Below are 19027 nucleotides of genomic sequence, written 5' to 3'. Positions count from 1 at the left end.
GGCCACTGTTCTTTTAAAGAACTCTGAATAGTGTCCCTGCCCCAACCAGCCTGCTCTTGGGTAAAGACCATGAGACCAGAAATATCCTAGATGAGTGCACACATCACCCCAAGTGAAGTGGGCAGCAGGGGGAGAAAGGATGATCAGGAGGTGGCGATTCCAGAGCCCAGAGCGGGAGTACTACACAGCAAGGAAAAAGAACAAGCCGGTCTGTGCCCACTCCCGTGTGAGGCTTCCAAACCCACTGCTGAGTCGCAGACGTCAGACCCAGGGGCTGCTCCTCATCTGCCATCCATCACTGCTTTTAAAGTGTCCGAGACCCCTTAACTCACAAACAGTAACGGGCGTCTTCCCGGGGAGAAGCTAGCTGTCTGGGAGGTGGAGAGCACTGCGCCTCGAGGAGCCTCAGGCTCCCCTGACCCAGCAGAGCCACCACACAGTGAGACACACGGGATGCTGACTGGCTCACGCCATCCTCCTCACAAGCCACCAACGCTGCCCGGGGTGCAGGCCCGGGGCTTCGCCAATTCCTCAGTGCCTCCCACCGTCCCCACTCCAGGAAGCAGAGACTTTGGGGGTTAGGGCTCCAACGCTCTGAGCGTGCGCACACCACGGCAAGCGCACAGTGTCTCAGCTGTGCGAGACGCTCAGTCGGGGAGCGGTGGCCACAGGCGGGCTCGGCCAGCGGGCTTGGGCTGGAGGTGTGTGTGTGTGTGTGACTGTGTGCATGTGTCAATGTGTGTGAATGTGTGTGTGTGTGTTGTGCGTGCATGTGTGTGTAAAATGTGTGTTTCCGTGTAGGTGTGTTTACATGTCTGTTGTGTATGTGAGTATGTGTAGATGTGTATGCGTGTTTGGGGTATGTGTGTATGTATCCCTGTGGTGTGTTGACCAGAGACCTTTGTGTCAACACCCAGCTAGGCCGCTGGGTCACATGGAGCCTTCTGCATGACTGGACTCATTCACACCCGCTTGCACTATGGCACATGAGGGGCCCCCGCACCCTCATCCCCGGTTGTCATTTGTTTTTTTTATTGAGTGCCCTTCTGACTGGGCCGTTCGTGTTTCGTGTTTTGGGGAAGCATCTGCTCATTTCGTTAGTTCACCATCGGTGGGTATTCTGGTTTCTCATTCATGCAGTTCTTCGTGCATTCTAGATTCACATTCCAGGTAATCCGCTGCTGCCTTAGAGGCTCTGTGAGCCATCTTCTTCTGCTGTGTGTGCTGCTCTACAGGAGTTTTGTGGGGCTTGGGGGGGAGATGTTTGTTTTTGTTTGTTTCTCCCGTGGGGTCCCAGGGGGCCTCCAGCAGCCCCAGAGCGCCTCAGAGCGTCTGTGGTGCATCTGAGGTTAGTTGTCAAGGAGCGAGGCGGGAGCTTCGGTGGGTACGTGGACACCGGTGTGTATTTTTGGTTGTGAGTACATGGGCTCGTGCCTGGGTCCTCGACGCTATCCCGGTGGTCAACACGCTGTCCCTCAGCATTTTCACAACTCCAACTCTGTAGATTAACTAGGAATCGGGCGTGGGGACGCCTCCGGAAGTCCTGTTTTTGCTCAGGATCTGCCTGGCTCCCTGGGGTCTCTTCTGCTTCTGGGTGGGTTTCGGGATGTTTCTCTGTGTCCGTGGAACCTGGGTGGGCGCGTGGAGTGGGCAGGCGGCCTCGGTGGGGCAGCCACTCACGACGAGAACCTGTCACGCCATGAGCGTGGGAGGCCTCTGCACCTCCTCGTGTCTCCTTCAGTTTCTTCCCTCGGGGTCTCGAGGTTTTCTCTGCCGGGGGCTTGCACGCCCCAGGTCATGTTTATTGTGAGGAGTTTGTGGTGGCCGTGGTGAATGGGATTGACTCCCTGATCTCCTTCTGAGCCGTCCGTCACTGGCTATGGCAGGGCTGCAGCCTGGTGTGTCAAGGGTGTGTCCCTCTCTGCGGAGGGGCCTGTCTCCCTGAGAGTCCCCATGGAGTCTGAAGGGTCACAGAATTGTCTACAAATGACCACACTTCGACTCCTCCTGTTTGTGCCCCCCGTGCCAGCCTCTCTGTCTCGCTGTCCTAGCAAGGACTCACCCTCTGTAGTGAGGAGGAACAAGCAGACAGATCTTGGTCTTTGTTTCCGTGGGAAGGCGTTCCTCAGTGGGGTGATGGGTTTTAACCCCACAACAGTGTGCTGCTGAGAGGCTCTTCTACCCCAGTCTCCTTGGGACTTTTATCATGAAGGGATGTCGGAATTTGTCAAAAGCCCTTTCAGCATCTGTTGAGAGGGTCTCGGGACCTGTGCCCCTGATTCCATTCATGTGCTATGTTTATTGATCTGCAAACACTGAGGCAGGCCTCCCTCACCGGAATGAAGGAATGAAGGCAGCATCTCCTGATGAATGATCCTTTTGATGTCCTCTTGGATTTAACTTCCAAGCAGTTTATTGAGAATCTGCATCTCCGCCCAGCAGGGACTGGTCTGCGATGTTCTTTTGTTGTCGTTGTGCAGTTTATCTGGTTTGACTCGCCTCTACCTGGCAAACTCCTACCCATCCTTCAAAACTCAGTGTGAACCAGGCCCAGTGCGCCCTGGCTACAAAGCCTTCCCTGGCTGAGGCCAAACATCTCCTCAAATCACTCTCTGGTGCCCACAGCCCCACCTCTTCCTACGTGTTCTCCTCCATGCCTATCTTTCCCACCTCAGCAAAAGCCTCAGAGGAGTGCCAGAGTCCTGACTGTAACCCCAGTGTCATCACAACTAAATGAGGGCAAAGTAGACCGAGAGAGCAATGTTAGCCACGAACACGGGTAACCCAGAGCAGGTGGGCTATTGCTGCCTTTCACAACCCCTCCTGCAGCCCTCACCCTCACCCCCTCATTCCCACCCTCCCCACCCCCCACCTCTGTGCAGGACCATGAACAGCCACCAGCAGAGGGCGCCCACCTTCCTCCATCAGCCTCCAGAGCGCCCCCTGCTGGCAGAGCCATGCTAAGCTGTCGGGTCTCATTGGATCCCTTGGAGACAGAGGCAGGGTTGAAGGGATGCATGCCCCGCCCTCTCCACCTTCCTTGTCTCACTTCCTCAACCAGCCCAGATCCTACAAAAAGAGGCCCCTCCCCCGTTGCTCCCACTTGATTGCCATTGCGAACTACAGACCTGAACAAAAAGAGACAGTGGGTCACGGGTCACGGGACACGCCATCACCTCCCACCCGGGGCCCTGACCCTGGGACTGGGATACACCCTGGAGGTAGGACACTCACCTCGGACCACACGCCCATGCCGAAAGCACTGCTGTCTGCCATCTGATGCAGGTTCAGCTCCGTCCTGAAAGAGGCGACTGGAAATGAGGGGTTTGCCATGCCCCAAGCCACGGAGCATGAGGTGTCCCGCTGCGGGGCCACACCAGACCCCCAGCTGCCCCAGGCCACGCCTGGCTGCATCCGGCATCCATCACTGTATCAGCGCTGGATCCCACGCTCCAGCCTCACAGGGTGAAAGAGAGACTAGGGCTCAGAACGGATGGAGTGTGTCCAAACCCTTGAACACAGGTGGTCACTGGGTACCCCAGCCTCTCAGCTCTGAGTAGCTCTTCACACCAGGCCCTCGTCATCCCACTGCCTCAGCTGGCCCAGCCTGTCCCAAGGACTCACCTGAGATCTGCGTCCAGCCCAGCCAGCAGCTGAGAGAAAACTTCAAAGTTGCCTTCCCCTTGTGGCTGCTGGGCCACACGGCCGTTCTCTAGGAGCATCGTCTGTGAGGGAGAGGCAGGCAATGTCATGCCAGTTCCTTTGGTCCAGACCTGGTCCCCATAGACTCCACCAGGGTGTCCCACTCCCACACTTCCTGAGGCCTCACCACAGGATGAGCCCCATATCCAGAGCCCCACAAGCAATCAGCCAAACTACGGGATCCTCCAGCTCAGCTCCCGGGAAAGGCCAGAGAGCCGCCCTCACCGAAGCCTGCCAGCCTGCATCCAAGGCCTTAGTGGGTGCTGAAAAGCCAGCTTTCCCTGAGCTGGGCAGTCACCGAATGTTGCGTGGCCATCCTCTCTAATGCACTGGTTCTGTTTTCTGTTTAACTAGAATGTTGGGGCGGGGGAGGGGACCAGCCACTTATCCGGCATACAGGGACATGCTTCTGTGTGGCTCTGTCACATTTCACCGTGTGCTTTTATGATTGGCCAACGAGCATGTAAATTCCACTCTGAATGCATTGCACCCCCACTCTAGAGCCTCACCATGCTAGCTGCTCTCAACATTCCGGGGTGCTGAGCCTCGGAGGACCCTTGTCATCCCAGGGCCCTGACTGGAGATGTGAGTGCGGGCTGGAGACGCTGCACCTTGAAGTAGCCTGTGGCCATCCCTGAGGCTCACCTGGAGCTGAGCGGCTGTGACTCGGCCTGTGGTATTGAAGTCCAAGGACATCACCATGGCAAAGCGGGTGGCCCTATGGCTGTGGCCAGTGGAGACACAGCCAAAGGCCCGGAGGACAGTGAAGGTGGCCCGGAGCTTCTCCACTGTCGGAAGATGGAGGTGGGGTGTCACTTGTGCCTTACACAGGGCCACCTTTCTCGAGACTCATCCCTGGGTCTTGGTCCCTGGGGTGGGATCTGTGACGAGTCCTAGCACAGCTCTGAGTCCCAGAGTCACCAGTAGGACAGAGACAATCTGAGTGACAGCAGCGTGGTGCCCGGAACCCTCCTAACTCTTTGTTAACATCTGAGGGCCAGCAGGGGGACCCAAAAGTCCTGGAATCTCCCCATAGGTATTCTCTGTGTGCCCACAGTGCCCTGTGGGCTGTACTGGGCACCTGGATATACTCCAGCCTGTCCCCACAGCCACACACACAGCAGAACCAGTCTGTGAGAGAGTCTAGGCCAGCCCTGCCCTCACCCCCCAGCTAAGTAAGCTGAATGCTAGTGTGACCATGAGGGGGAAGGGCAGCAGACACAGCATCTGAGAGAACTCTGCCCTTGGCAGAGTGCTGACGGAGGGACAAACAGCTCTCTTCTTTATGCCTCTGAGGGCCCATCCCTGGAGGTGGTAACAGTGTGCCCTTGGCACAGCTCTGACTTAGCGACTCGCAGTGCTTTGGATGCACCTGCAGGCTGCAGCAGCGGCCGCACAGCCACCACCGTTGGGGTGTGGCACTGCTGGGTTCTGGGGGGCAGTGCCTCCAGAGTGAGCAGACACCATTCTTGGAGGAAGTAAAAATGCTGCCGTTTATCTAGAGCACACAAACATGCACGAGCACACGACTACACTTGCGTGCTTTCTAGATGAACGTGTGTGGGGGAGAGAGACGTCTAGGAAGGCTCCGTGGAGACATAGATGATTGAGAACCCTAGTTAACCTCTCTGATTCTCAAAGCCTTTACCTCTAAAACTCAAATCATAATAGCTATGTCTCAGTCCTGCTCAAAATCACAGAGCTCTTGTGGTTGGAAGAGGGCCTGGCACCAGTCCCTGGCGGTGTCCACACTGTTAGCAGTGACCGCTGTCATTATTATGGATGCTGTTAGCTGATGGCCCAGCACGCTGGCCCCACCTCTGCCTGATCAGGGCTGCAGTGCTCTCGAGAGTGCTCTAGCCTTCGGTAGCTGCACCTCCCCTCTGGCTCTCAGCTCTGTGTTTGTCTTTGCTCCTCAGACCCTCTGTACAGTGCAGAAGGCTGTGCTTTGCCCAAGGACACACTCCGGAGGCACTGTCAATCTGTCTTGTGGGATGGCTTCCAGCAGGTGGCAGCCAAGCTTCTGCTTCTGAGTGTCCCAGCCCGTGAGCACTGTACAGCCCGGGGGCACTGTAATGGCCGCCAACGTCATAAGAGAAGGGCATCTTTATCATGGCAGAGCAGAACTTCCTGGGTCAGTAGCCAACACAGGGCCCTCGCCTATCTGTGCTCAGCGAATGGCAGCCGGGACAAAAGTAGAGAAGAGCCAGCCACCCAGGACCCCTCCCAAGCCACCCAGGACCCCTCCTAAGCCACCCAGGACCCCCACATCTCTCTCGACCCCCCCACAAGATACCCAGGGCCCCTGCCCACCTCCCCTCGCCGTCCAGCCGTTACCTGGAAGCCACCATACCTGACACCGTGCCGTCCACACTGCCTGCCATACCCACCAGGTGCTCCAGGACCTGCTCACAGCAGGTGGTCTTGCCAGCCCCACTCCGGCCCAGTGCCACGATGCTCTGGTCTCTCTGCTGGCTCAGCAGAGCCCAGTAGGCACGCTGGGCCAGGGATGTGACATGGGCGGGTAGGCCATCCTGGCGCCCTCGGGGTACCTGCCAGAAGATGACAGGCATCAGCCTCTCTGCCAGCCTGCGAGTGTCCTCCGCAGCTGGCTCACCAGGAGTCCTGGACAACCAATAGGCTCATTAAAGGCTCAACCCAGAAGGGGTTCGTTGCATTTGCTCATTAAATCATTAAGTAGGGTTCTAGGTAGCTGGAAAAATTGGTACAATTGATTAGTAATATTGAACACGGAGACAGGGACTGGCTACCACTTAGTGATGTCTGCCATGGAAACAAACTGAGCCATCTCCTTGGCCAAGAACCTAATTGTGAGCAGTCACTGCTGGGTTCCCATGAAGACGGAGAACAAGCAAGACCCTCAGACGGGGCAGGCTGGTGGCACGTGACGCTGTCACTGCAGAGCGCAGGCTGCAGCTCTCTCCACAGAAAGGTAAGCACATGTCACGGGACCAACACCACTGCCCCGGGAACACACCCAAGAGAAAGGAAGGTGTGCTCAACAAGGCTCTTACATCAGAGGTCACACTGGACCTAACAGAAAGAACCCAGCCCTCAGGACCAGAGCATTCCTCCATGTTGTACATGGAGGCCCCAGGCATCCGAGGGTTGTACAGCGTGTGTCCCAGAAAACACCCCAAAGCCAGGAAAACAGTACAGTAGGTCACACTGTGGATGACTGACACGCTTTACTGCAAATAAAAGAAGCGGACAGCAGGGAACGCCCTTGGCTGTGGAGAAGGCAAAGCTACAGGCCCAGAAAGCATACCTAGGGACTATGGGGGAGGCCGGTGGACGAGGCCGAGCACAGAGAGCCCGGAGCCCTTGCTGGGTGTGGCTGTCCTGTGGGGGCCATGGCAAGCTCTGCATGGTCACAGGGAAGGGTTCCATAGAGAGCTGGCTTGAACCAGTTGGGCTTCATCAAACCAGCTTTTAAAGGGACAAAGAGTTGGATGCAGAGGCACAAGCTACTCAGGAGGCTACAAGGCCTACCTGGACTATGGACAGGTTCAGTGCCAGCCTGGACAAGCCAGCGAGGCCATCTCAGAATGTTAAAATAGAGGGCCTGGGTGTGACTCAGTGGTACAGCTCTTGCCTAGTACGGGAGTGGCCCTGGGCTCCATCACCAGTACTCATAACCATCAGACAGATAGACGGACAAACAGACACACACACACACACACACACACACACAGATACACACACACTTTGGTGTGCAAAATTGTTCCAAAGCCCCAGAAGACACTGGATACTAAGGACCAGGGGAAACAAGAGCTTGGCCTGGAGCCCAGAAGGGAGTTAACAGCCTCATCCACGTTGCCCAGGGTCAAGGAGAGGGAGCCTTGGTTTTGTCAGGTGACCTTAACGGCATCTACACAGAACCACTTTGGGGGACAGGAATGCAGAGGAGCCTGGGAATGTGGGAGATGGAGAAGGAACAGGAGCTAGAAACTCAAGGCCCCCAGGCCCCATAGTGACACTGAGCCCAGCTTAGCCTTGCCTTTCCTTCCTGAGACTTCGGGGAACCAGGGCACATGCCAGAGGGCCCTCCTCGTAGCTCAGACCTTGAGTTTGGGGGAACCAGGTCTGGAGTGGCCTAACCCTACTTTGGGCCTTTTATTTTACACCACTTGGAACCAGCACTCAGTAAGTTCTTAAGACAGAAGCCATGGGACAAGGTCTGCCCTACTGGACACAACCTCAGAGCCTGGGGCAGCCAAAAATCCTAGGGTCTGAGCCTGGAGCTCTGGTTATCCTGAAAACGAGTTCATGAGTGAGCTTCAGTTCCTGTTTCCTACTGTGTGGAGAATGGAAGGCGCAGGCCTCTCACCTACAGGCACCCACAGTCCTGCAACGCTGCCTCGGGCCTCTGCAGAATGCACAGCAGCCCTCTCCAGAGACCCCAGATACATCCCACACTCACATGCGTCTTCAGCACGGTCCAACCCCAAGGAGCCCCTCTCTGTGTCCTGAAGCCACCCAGCCAGAGTGCAGGCCACTGCAGGCCTGCCCCCCCCCACCTGATGGCTGTTTGGGGACAGGAGGCTGACCAGGCCAAGACTTCATAGGAGATTTGAGAGGCAGCTGCACTGGGGGAGTGGAGGAGATGAAGCCCAGCGCCCCCTACAGGATGGCCAGGGCAGTGCCGCTCAGGGCTTTCCCTGGGCCCATTTCCAGGTGCTTTTGCCCAATGTACAATGCCCAGTCTGAGAAGAGAGACCTGGTGCCGGCATCACCTCACGGGACTCCAGTGAGCACAGAGTGGCTTCTCAGCCCCGAGTGACAGATGGGAGCCAAGATGAGGGAGTGTCATGGCTCCAGAGGCCTGTGCAGTCTCCACAAGTCAGGAAGAGTACACAGAGGACGTGGCTGCCCACCGTCCCCCTGTCCGTCTGTCTGCAGCCCAGGGTCTTTCGCAACCCCAATGAGGACCTGTGAGTCATCAACATGCCAGTCACACCCAGGACTTGTGGCAGGTGCCCCTCCCCCACTGGCTTCTTTCAGGCTCATCCTTGTCCACATGTGTCCAGGCCAATCTGGCCATTGTGGGCTTTATGAGCTGTGGCCTGTCTTCCTTCCCTAGAAGCAGGGTCAGCATTTCCAGGGATGGGCTCGGAGGACTCCGGTGCGGTCCAAGACTCTCCACCAGGTGGCGCCATGAACCTTTGCTTTCATTCACGATGCCAACCAAAAAGGCCCTCTCCACTTAACGGATAATAAACCTCAGGGTAAACAGGGCTTCTCTCTCCACACGCATGTGAATGGATGTATGAGACTTCAGAGTGCCTAGTGCACGTTAGGATCTGGGAGGACCCACAGCCTGGCACTTTGCCCCAGCTCCTCTGCTTGCATGTCGGCGGAACAGATCTCCAGGTGGGCGTCACAGTCACTTGAGCTTTCCATCAGAGCTCACCATTTCCCTCGAGGGAGCAGGGGACTCCACAGCCCTCAGGGCTTGCCAAGTCCCAGATTCTCGTCTTGAGCAAAGCCAAGACTTCCTCGGGGTGCTGACACTCTGTCATGCCCTCCAATGCCCAGGAGAGGCGCCTGCTCCCCCTCCCCCCCACACACACACTGTGGCCCCACCTCACCTTCCCTGCAGAGGGCACTGTGGTCATCTGAGGCTGCAGGGCGATCAGGTCGGGGCCTGAGCAGGTGTGTGGCAGCTGAGCCCGATAGCGCTGCAGAAGCGTGTTCAGGACGCTGGACTCATTGACGCTGACCAGGGACGCCAGGTCCTCAGCCTGGTCCAGCTCGGAAGGGTTGGCCTGCAGACATCAGACAGCGTCTCCTCTGGCTCCCTCAGGCTCTGCCCCCCCCCCCCAGCACCACCCCTCGCCTGTGCAGATACATATACTCACGAATGCCCACAAACACACACACACCCTCATGCGTACATGTGCCCACGAAACACTTGGTCTTGTCAGTTGAAGGGTATGTGACAAAGGCCAGCACACAGGGGGAGTGGCAGCCCTCTCCTGACCTGTCCATCTTCTCTGCTTTTGTCCCCACAGCCTAGATTCACTGCCCTGTGAGGCTGACGTCTCCAATACAGAAGACAGAACGAGTGAGACCCAGAGTGCACCATGAAGTGGCTTCCGGTGGGCACACGTCCCTTGCCTCTTTAAGTCCTGGAGAGGGATGCTAGACGTGCCCTGTGACACTCAGGAGTTAGTGGCCAACTACCTCTTTTACCAGAGCATGCTGTGCCTTGATCCCTTAGCGGTCTGCACAACCCCCTAAGAGAAAGCCGATGCCCAAAGTACGGGCCACTGGAACCTATTCTTCAGTGGCAACCTGGCCATTTAACTGAGTTTCCTGGCATCCAGGATGAAAAGGGAAGCAAGTCTATGGGATGATTTTCAAAAAGCAAAGAGTGATATCTTGCTCAGATCAGGCAGAGCTAGAGCAACACAGCCCGACAAGCCTGTCCTCGCGAAGAGGCTATAAGATATAGAGAACGCTCCCATGATCCCACCAATAGAGCAGTGAGCTCCGTGGGGGTTTTCCCACAGCATCTCTAGGCATTGATGCACATCTCTAGGCCGAGCCAGGGAAACCTCATGCAGGGTGGGGCAGGGAGTCAGAGGAGTAGGGGAGACTCACTCGGTGAACCTGCTCCTCATCCACCTCAGTGACAGTCCTGTCAGCGTCGATAGAAAGCCGCACCCTTCCTGGTGGCAGGTCAGCTGTCCCCTCATCTGGTTTGAGCACTGTTGCTGTGTAGGCGGCCAGAGACAGGAGAAAGGGGGAGGGGAGGGCAGGGGAGGGAAGGAAAGAGTCTCTAAACCAGGAAGCTGGGAACAGAACTTGGGACAGACTGAAAGGTTCTGTCGGGGTTCTGTTCATATAAAGAACCTCAACTATGAGCCTCTAATCCCTTTGGGTGGAGGGCCAAACGGCCCTTTCACAGGGCTCACTTAAGACCATTGGAAAACACAGATGTTTACATTATGATTCATAACCGTAGCAAAGTGTCAGTCGCACACCTAGGTCAGGACAGGATGCTGACAGCCCTTCCAGCTCCCTGACAGGCGGGACAAACGGATGCCTCTTCTCTGGGATGCAGAAGCCCTTCCTAGAATGTATCTTTCGCCTCAACTACTCAACAAGCACGGCTCTCGGGAGGGGGGGGCTCCCTCTGCCCACTGGCAGTTACAGGTCCCACCCTCCTCTCCGCTTCTCCTCCCTTCCTCCTCGCCCCAGCGTGAAATAAGACTGGCTGGGGGCTGGAGGCAGGAGACACACGACAGGAACAGCCTGGCACCCCTCGAGCAGGCCTGAGCCCACTTACCGAGCGTGAACCCGTCCTTCTGCACCAGCCAGACTTTCTGTGCTTCGTACCACCTATCCCCAGAGGCCTGGGAGTGAAAAGGGCGTCACCTCAGCAGCAAACACCACCAGCCCTGGATTTAATGCGAGGACCCCTGACTTGGGAGCTTCTCACGGAGCCACCAGGGATCTTCTCAACTTTCTAATGGAACCTCAGGCACAGCCTGGGAACCTACAGGCAGCATCACTGCAGGGAATTGTGGGTAACATGGGATGCTAAGTTGCATTAGTAAGAGGGGACCAGGGGAGAAGTCGAGCCTGGGTGGGGGCCGCTTGGAGCCTAGGGGCCTAGCGCTTCAGAAGAGTGCTGTGGGAAGTGCCCGCCCCTGGCCAGCCCTCTGCCCACCCTGCAACCTCCCCTAGGCTATACCCTCTCCAACCCTCAGGCTCCATGGCCCACACCTCACCTGGTCGGAGTCTCCGCTCTGACCCCCTCTGCCTGGGTCCTGCAGGACCAGCTCCTCCTCTACAGGCCTTTGCATAGAAGGCTTTTCCACGCTGGTCTTGGGAACAGACTCTATGTTGTCTCCCGCCTGAGGCTCCACGACATTCACTTCTTCCTCTGTGTGTGCACGGGGCTCCTGGGCTCCCGGCGCCCTGCTTTCCAGATGGGCCTCCCTCCTCGAAGCCTCTGTGGGTATCCCATCTGGGGCCTTGCAGCTTTCCTCAGGACTCTGAGTCACTGCTGCCACACCAGGCGGTTCCCAGGCTTTCCCTGGTGCCACCGGCGTCTTCTGAGGTCTCCCTGCCTTTTCCACCTTCCCTGGAGCCTCCTGCTGCTGCCCCCCAGGCTCTGCTGGCTGCACACAGCTCCTGTCTCCTGTTGGGCTTGGCAGGGCTCCCATCTTCTCATCCCTATTCCCTTGTGATTCACTTTCTCTATTCTTGCTCTGAGGACCGTCCCCCTTGCTCCTTTGGCCCCGGGAGCCTCCCCACTTCCTTATGGGGACTGGAGGCTCGATGGGCCTCACTTCAGCCCCTGCCTCCTTGGGCCCATTCCCCCTTTCCATCTTCTTTGGGGAATCCCCTCCTTTCTCTGCTGTTCCCAGTTGTCCCTTGTTTCCTGCCCCCTGGGTTTGGGCCCTGGTCCCTTGCTCTGTGCTCTGGGACTCAGCTTCTTTTTGCCTGTTGGTCTGGGGGTCCTGGCTCCCCTTCCCATCTGTGCCCTGACACTTCCCACCTTTTGTGCCCTGGCCTGTGTCTCCAACAACCCCAGTCTTTGTCTTCTCGGGCACAGGGGCCTGGGAGCCACCGGCAGTCCCCGTGGTTGCTCCTTTCTTTGGCCCTCCAGTATCTTTGGCTGGGGCTGGGGTCTTGTCCGTGGGGGTGTCATGAGGTTGGATCTTCTGCTCTGGCTTGGCCAACATCAGCAACACATCACCCCTCCTCACGCCCCTCTTGAAGGGCAGTGTCCTTTTGGTGGGTGTTCCTGTGGGGCCTGACGCCCGCTGCGTCTCCCCACTAGTGCTGGTCACAGGCGTGGAGTCCTTGTCACCAGCCCTTGCTGGAATGTCTGGGCTCTTCTGAGTGGTGCATGGGCTGTCCTGGGAAGTCTGGCTTCCAGGCTTGGGGGCATTGTTGGTCTTGTTGGTTTGGTTAGTCCTGGGAACTTCTGGGGTCTAGGAAAGAGACCACAATGGACTTAGCTGCTGCAAGACTTAACAGCAGCCATTCACTCTTGGTTCACCCATCCAAAGAAACCCAAGCCCTTCTGATGTCCTGTGCTTGGCAGTGAGCTTTAGCCCAGACAGAGGCTAAGGGTCAACAGAATCAAGGGAAGGAAGGTAGGTGCAGAGTCCAACAGAACCAAGTCGTGCTCCTCCACCTCTGCCTCCCTTTGCTGTGTGGCGTCAGGCAAATACCTTTCCATCCCTGAACCAGTTTCTTATTAATAACATGAGGATCATAAAGGCCTGCCGTGCAGGGCGTATATTAGGATCCATCATGGCGCAGGCAGTCCCCAGCACACAGTCAGTCCTCAGCAGCCACTGCACATGAGCCTATTGTTGTTATTATTTCCACCTCAAGCCTCCTAACGAGATCCTCAGTAAGGAAACATGTTCCCATCATGGCTGTGGTGCCGGGTGGACGTGACCCGTTGTCTCCTATCTTCTGTGAGCTCAGGTCCCCCAGCAACATAAGCATGCTCTTTAGATGTTGGCGGAGTGATTATGGAAAGGTCTTGTGGAACCTCAGAGGGGAAAATGGGGGCAGCTTCTGCCCCAGCCACAGGGGCTCTCAAACCTACTGTCTACTCTGCCACCTCCCAGCCGCCTGCTGATGGTCACTTTACAACTGATTAGGACACTGTCGGCCATGCCAAGTCTACAAGAAGTGCATGAACACACCCTCTGTGAGGCTCCTCCAAGCCCTTTCAGAGGGCTGTTTGTCCCCACTCAGCCTACCTTCTGGCCACACCGGATACCTCCTAGTCCTGGCCCACCCACCCCTTCCACATACCCTCCTGCTGGTCCTGATGGACTGCCTCTTCCCCCTTCTCCTTTACCATATTTCCTGTACCTCACCTGCCTGCTTCCCACACACACACACACACGCGCGCGCGCAGCTCCAGAGACAGAACCTTACATGGCCCTGGCTCTGACTCTCTCTGATCTTGTGACCTTGAGGAGAGTGCCTTGGTCTGTCTAGGCTTCAGTCTCCTCTTCCCTGTCCACAAGGTAAGCCGTGGCCTCTGCTTATGCCTTAAGTCTGGCAGGAGCAGGCACCGGGGCCCAGTCACCCTGTCACCCTCTTCCACAAGACCTGTCTCCTCAGCTGTGGCTAGTCAGTTGGGAATGCTTTGCACAGAGAATCCCCTCTCATTAGATGTGGCATAAATGAGCTGAGGAGGAGGCAAAGAAGATGCCAAAATGACTCCCTGGCTTTGTAATCCCTGGTCCTCCCAGCCCAATCCTGCCATCACTCTCTTTGCCTCAAGAGGGCACTATAGAGGCAGCAGGAGCTGGTGCCCCTTCTGACTCCCACAGGGATTACTCCCAGGGTGCATGACACTGCAAGCCTACCTTCCTGGTATCCATCCTTGGAATCCTGCCTATGCTTTTGGAGCCTCTGGATAAAGGGTTAGAGGAAATTAGGGTTGTGGCACTGACCTTTCTATGGCCTGGTTTTGGCTAACAGTGCCCAGTGGTGTCATTCAGAACAATGACAGCTCCACGGTGGACATGCCACCAATCAGAAGGGATACAGATGGGGTGAGCACTCAGGATCTCCAACCTGGCTAGGATTAACCCTTTAGTTACAGGATTATAGATATTCCAAGAGACTTTGGAAAGGGCAGAGAGACAGGCAGCTGGAGGGCCCTGGGACATGGGAACGCCGTGGTGTTCATGTGCCTGATCTAACCCAGAAGGATGCCAATACGTCTGTGTCAGACTATCCCCGTAAGGGGCGTGCCAGCTGCTTTAATGAATGAACCGAGGCAGGCCCAGTGGCCAGGCCTATACCCATGGCCACTCAGGAGGCTGAAGGGAGAGGAGTAGAAGCCCCAAGACTGCCTGGTTCAAGGACCGAGTTCAAGGTCTGAGAGCTAATCAAGGTACAGAGCTGAGTGGGAGGCAGCTGCTATTGTTCAGGAATTCCCAGCTGAATATGTCATGTGATCAAGTGAGCACTGTGTGGTCTCAAGAGAAACAAGCCTGGGGGAGTTAGGGGAAGAAGAGCAACCTCCAGAGGTGGGCAATGAGAGGTGGGTTTTTCAGCTTGCGTAGGAGCTCTGCAGAGCAAGTGGGAGAAAACAGCAGGGTGGTGGAGTGAAGATGGCACGACTGGATGCCATCTTCATCCAGGATGGAGGGTATGAATGGAAAGGCACCTAGCGCCCGCCCCAGCCCACCCCACCTATCCCCCGCACCACCATTCACCTCTACTTCCGGGGAGGTGAGCGCTGCCTCTTTCCTTCGCCTGGCTTCTTTGGACTCTTTCTCTGTCTCTCGAACCAGCTGTTTGATGAAGCCCCCAGGGATGACAGAGAACAAGGGAGGTGGGGAGGATGGAGGGGGGCTCTTGTCCTCTTCTCGAATCTGTGTATGGAAGGAAGTGAGGAGAGGGCTGAGAATGAGCCTGCAAGCCAGGGCTCTCTTCAGACAATCTGACACAGCCTGGGAGGAGCATAGGGGACAAGCCCGAGAGACCCCAGGAGGCTGAGACAGTGTGGGGAGATAGAACGGATGGGCCTGTGATAGCAGAGGCCACACAGAAGGGTGTGGCTTCTGCATACAGAGTCTCCTCCTGAGAGGAACCCAAACCATCAAAGCCACAGGGGCCCTTAGGGATGGCTCACACACCAAGCTCCCCTGCCGTAGTGCTTCTGGCCCCAAGCAGGCCCTGGAGAAACTCCAAGAGATGCTCATCCCACCTAAGACAGGGATACTCCCAGGGTGCAATGCGTTCCTAGCTGGCACCTCCCAGCTTCTTGAAGAAGCCTCCTAGAGACTTGGAATAAGATAATAGATAATTCCTGTGTGCCAGGACCACAGAGAGGTGGGGAAGACCCTTATCCACGGCCTGTGCTGCTGGTTTTCCTGTCTGTGGGTTCTGTATCCCTGGATCTAACCAACTATGAACAAAAGATTTTAGAAAATAATAATAATCATATGGGGGGAGGGGAAGGCAGAAAAGAGAAGGAGAAAGAGGGAGGGAAGGGTAGGGAAGTAGAGGGAAAAAGTAGGGGAGGGTGACAGAGACAAAGGAACCTTTAAGAATCCTATGGAAAATGTAATAGCCAGAGTAACAGCCCTGTTCCAGGTCTCTGTGGTGGCTGTTGGTAGGACCGCAGAAACCCTCCAGCACTAGACTGACAGCCAACAGCCCACCTCTACAGCCCCATCCACTCTCTCCTCCCACCCACCCCAGCCCTTATCAGGATACCATGGGATAAGGACAGGGCAACTACACTATCCTCATTCCCAGCCTCCTGCTAAAGGAAGGGAAGGGGCAAGACAGGTGGCAGATGTGAAAGGGATCACCATGGTAGGTTCAGAAGGACTGGGCAGGCCATAGAGACAGCAGATCATTCCCTGCCTGAGGTAGGAGAGTTGGGCCAAGCAGCCATGGCCCATCTTGCAGGGTAGAGTTCCGGCCCTATGACCACAGTCCCCCAAACAGCACTTTCCTTCTGTTCCCACAGGGCAAGGCGTGACGATATAGCCATGGTGACACAGAGCCCGCCGGGCTGAGGGTGACAAGATGAGGTTGTGCTCCCGAGACTGGCAAGGAGTGAAGTGTTACAGACACATGGAGCACAGGAGGCGAGTGGACACGGGCCTGACACACTGAAGAGCAGAGAGAGAAGAGAGAGACTAGTTAGAAGCTGGTTTGGCTCTGTTCCCACCATGCCAGCGCCATGCTGTCCCACCCTCTGCTGAGACTGTTGCTCACTCCCATGAGAGTGGGCCAGCCATGAGGCCACCAGCCACAAAGAGGGCAGTGGGCTGAACGCTCTGCTTCTGGACTCCGTGCTATAGTTTCAAAGCCAAGGAAAAACACACGTGGTCTTGTGTGTGTGGCTGCGAGACACTGGCACAAAGACAAGGCCTGTCTAAGCAGCGTGGTGATCAAGTACCAGAGAAGTCGGGAACAGTGGAGATGAGAGGAGTTTCAGCTGAGGGACAGAGCAAAGGGATTTTCTGGAAGGTGCGGACTGTCCTGTATCCTGACCCATGTTCGTGAAGTCCATCTCACAGAAATGGTCATCGCATCGAAATCCCGATGCAATTCTTCACAGACATTGAAAAAAAAAAAAAACTATCTTCAGCTTCCTATTGGAACCTAGGATAGCTAAAACAATCCTGAATAAAAAAATAAAAATAAAAAGCAAACAAACAAACAAAAAACAAAAACTGCTGGAGGTATTACCAGACTCAATCCCAAACTATACTACAGAGCTGCACTCATAAAAACAGCATGACACAGGCACAAAAATAGACGTGTTGTTTAATGGAATCAGACTGGACACTCAGACATAAGTCCACACACCTACGTATACCTGATTTCTGACAAAGAATCAAAACAAAAAGCACCTTCAATAAATGCTGATCAAAACAAATGTCTGTGTGCAGAAGAATGCAAATAGACAAACAGGACCTTATGAAACTGACAAGCAAAGGACCGTGTCATCCAGGCAAAGTGTCAGGCTACAGAGTGGGAAAAGATTTTTACTAACTACACATTCAATAGAGGGCTAATATCCAAAATATCTAAACAACAACAAAACCCCTAACATCAAGAAAACAAAAAACTCAATTAAAAATGAGGTACAGAACTAAAAAAGATTCTTAAAAGAGGAGACATAAATCACTGAGAAACAATAAAAGAAATGTTCCCTATCCTTGGTCATCAAGAAAATGCAAATCAAAACTACTTTGAGATCCTGTCTTACAACTGTCAGAATGGCCAAGATCAATTACAAAACAAAAGTGACAGCTCATGTTGAGGAGAATACGGGGAGGGGAAGCACTCGTGCATTGCTGGTGGAGGTCCAAACTTGTGTGAAGATCGTTGTGGCGGTTCCTAGGGAAGCTGGACTAGACCTGCCCTAAGGCTCAGCGACAGCTCTCCTGGACATAGACCCGAAGGGCGCTTCCCCTTACCACAGAGACACCTGCTCAGTCACGTTCATTGGTGCGCACTATTCATAATAGCCAGAACCTGGAAACAGCCTAGATGTCCATCCACTGGCGGACGGGTAATGAACATGGAGCACATTCGCACAATAAAATTTAATTCAGCTCTTAAGAAAAACGAGACCGTAAAATTTGTGAGTAAATGGATGAAGCTAAAAAAAAAAAAAAAAAAAAATTATCCGGAGTGAAGTAACTCAGAGCTGCAAAGACAGATATGGTCCTCTCATGCGTGGATGCTAGATTTTTAGGGTTCAATACAAATACAGCACAAATAGCCACCGAGGTTGGGAACCTAGTAAGGGCCTAGGACAGTCGCTCTCATCCTTCCTAACACTGCAACCCTTCAATACGGTTCCTCATGTTATAGTGACCCTCCCTTCCAACCATAGTCATTTTGTTGCTACTTCATAAACATAACTTTACCACTGTTATGAACTGTAACATAACTATATGATATGCAGGATGTATTTACATTGTAAATTGACCCAAAGGGGTCATGACCCACAGATTGAGAACTGCTGGTCTAGGGCGGAGAGGAGGATCTGGCAAGGGAGGGAAAATAGAACACAGTGTTATGAAGAGACAAAAGAAAGAGTAGAGTAGGAGGATTAAACCGGGAGAGGGACGGAAGAGGATGGATTATGGGAGGGGCAGCCAACACTAAAGGCCACTTGAAAAGCCACGTGGGAACCCATTACTGTAGAAACATCCTGAAATACACACATACATGAGAGGATTCTACATGGAGTCACTACATGATGGCGTGATGATGCCCCACCTAGGTATCGTAGGCTGCCATGTAAAACCTCCACTGCCAGGACCGGGTGGCATCTTGTTGAGTGGTTGGCCAAAGGGGTCCCATGGAAACCCCCAAGCATCGCAGGCTATTGCCAAGGATGATGATTGCTCTCTACAGCCTGGTGGCAAGACTATTGTTGGAGGCAACACTTACGTCATCAAGCACGGAGAAATCAAACTGGTACCCAAACTGGACGTTTCATCCCTACTGACTGACTAGTGTACCAAAGGGACTCTGCATGCTACCGGAGTGGCAATATGACACAGCTATGCACCCTGAGACCTCAGTGGTGACCTGACTACAAGATATAGTGACCGCAATAGTGGCACAAATGTGACAGGAGTAACTGACCACTTTATTGTTTGTTTGTGTGTTTGTTTTCGCTGGATTTAAGGCCCACCCCTGAAATGGAACCCATACTACTAAAGTAGCCAAGAACCTGAGACTAGATTGGCCCTGGGCCTAGGGGGAAAACCTAATGTTGTTATCCCAATAAATGAACACAGCGATAAGATTATTCCTAATGATATTT

The 19027-nt window shown here is 54.8% G+C and overlaps 1 protein-coding gene across 1 annotated transcript in view; it reads right to left on the bottom strand.

Annotated features, from left to right (window-relative positions):
- Positions 1 to 16767, bottom strand: part of Myo18b (myosin XVIIIB) — a 176296-nt gene extending 159529 nt beyond the window's left edge. The window contains exons 1-11 of the mRNA XM_060383234.1: positions 16756 to 16767; positions 16200 to 16280; positions 14937 to 15095; positions 11463 to 12674; positions 11018 to 11084; positions 10330 to 10442; positions 9315 to 9491; positions 6056 to 6254; positions 4348 to 4490; positions 3625 to 3725; positions 3235 to 3298 (exon numbers count right to left, since the gene is read on the bottom strand). Coding sequence (XP_060239217.1) covers positions 3235 to 3298; positions 3625 to 3725; positions 4348 to 4490; positions 6056 to 6254; positions 9315 to 9491; positions 10330 to 10442; positions 11018 to 11084; positions 11463 to 12674; positions 14937 to 15095; positions 16200 to 16280; positions 16756 to 16767 — 2328 coding nt within the window. The remainder of the gene's footprint in view (positions 1 to 3234; positions 3299 to 3624; positions 3726 to 4347; positions 4491 to 6055; positions 6255 to 9314; positions 9492 to 10329; positions 10443 to 11017; positions 11085 to 11462; positions 12675 to 14936; positions 15096 to 16199; positions 16281 to 16755) is intronic.
- Between the last annotated feature and the right edge of the window lie 2260 nt (positions 16768 to 19027).

The sequence above is a fragment of the Meriones unguiculatus genome, chromosome 4 (genome assembly GCF_030254825.1).
Source record: "Meriones unguiculatus strain TT.TT164.6M chromosome 4, Bangor_MerUng_6.1, whole genome shotgun sequence".
Lineage (NCBI taxonomy): Eukaryota > Metazoa > Chordata > Mammalia > Rodentia > Muridae > Meriones > Meriones unguiculatus.
This window is presented reverse-complemented; position numbering and strand designations above follow the sequence as displayed.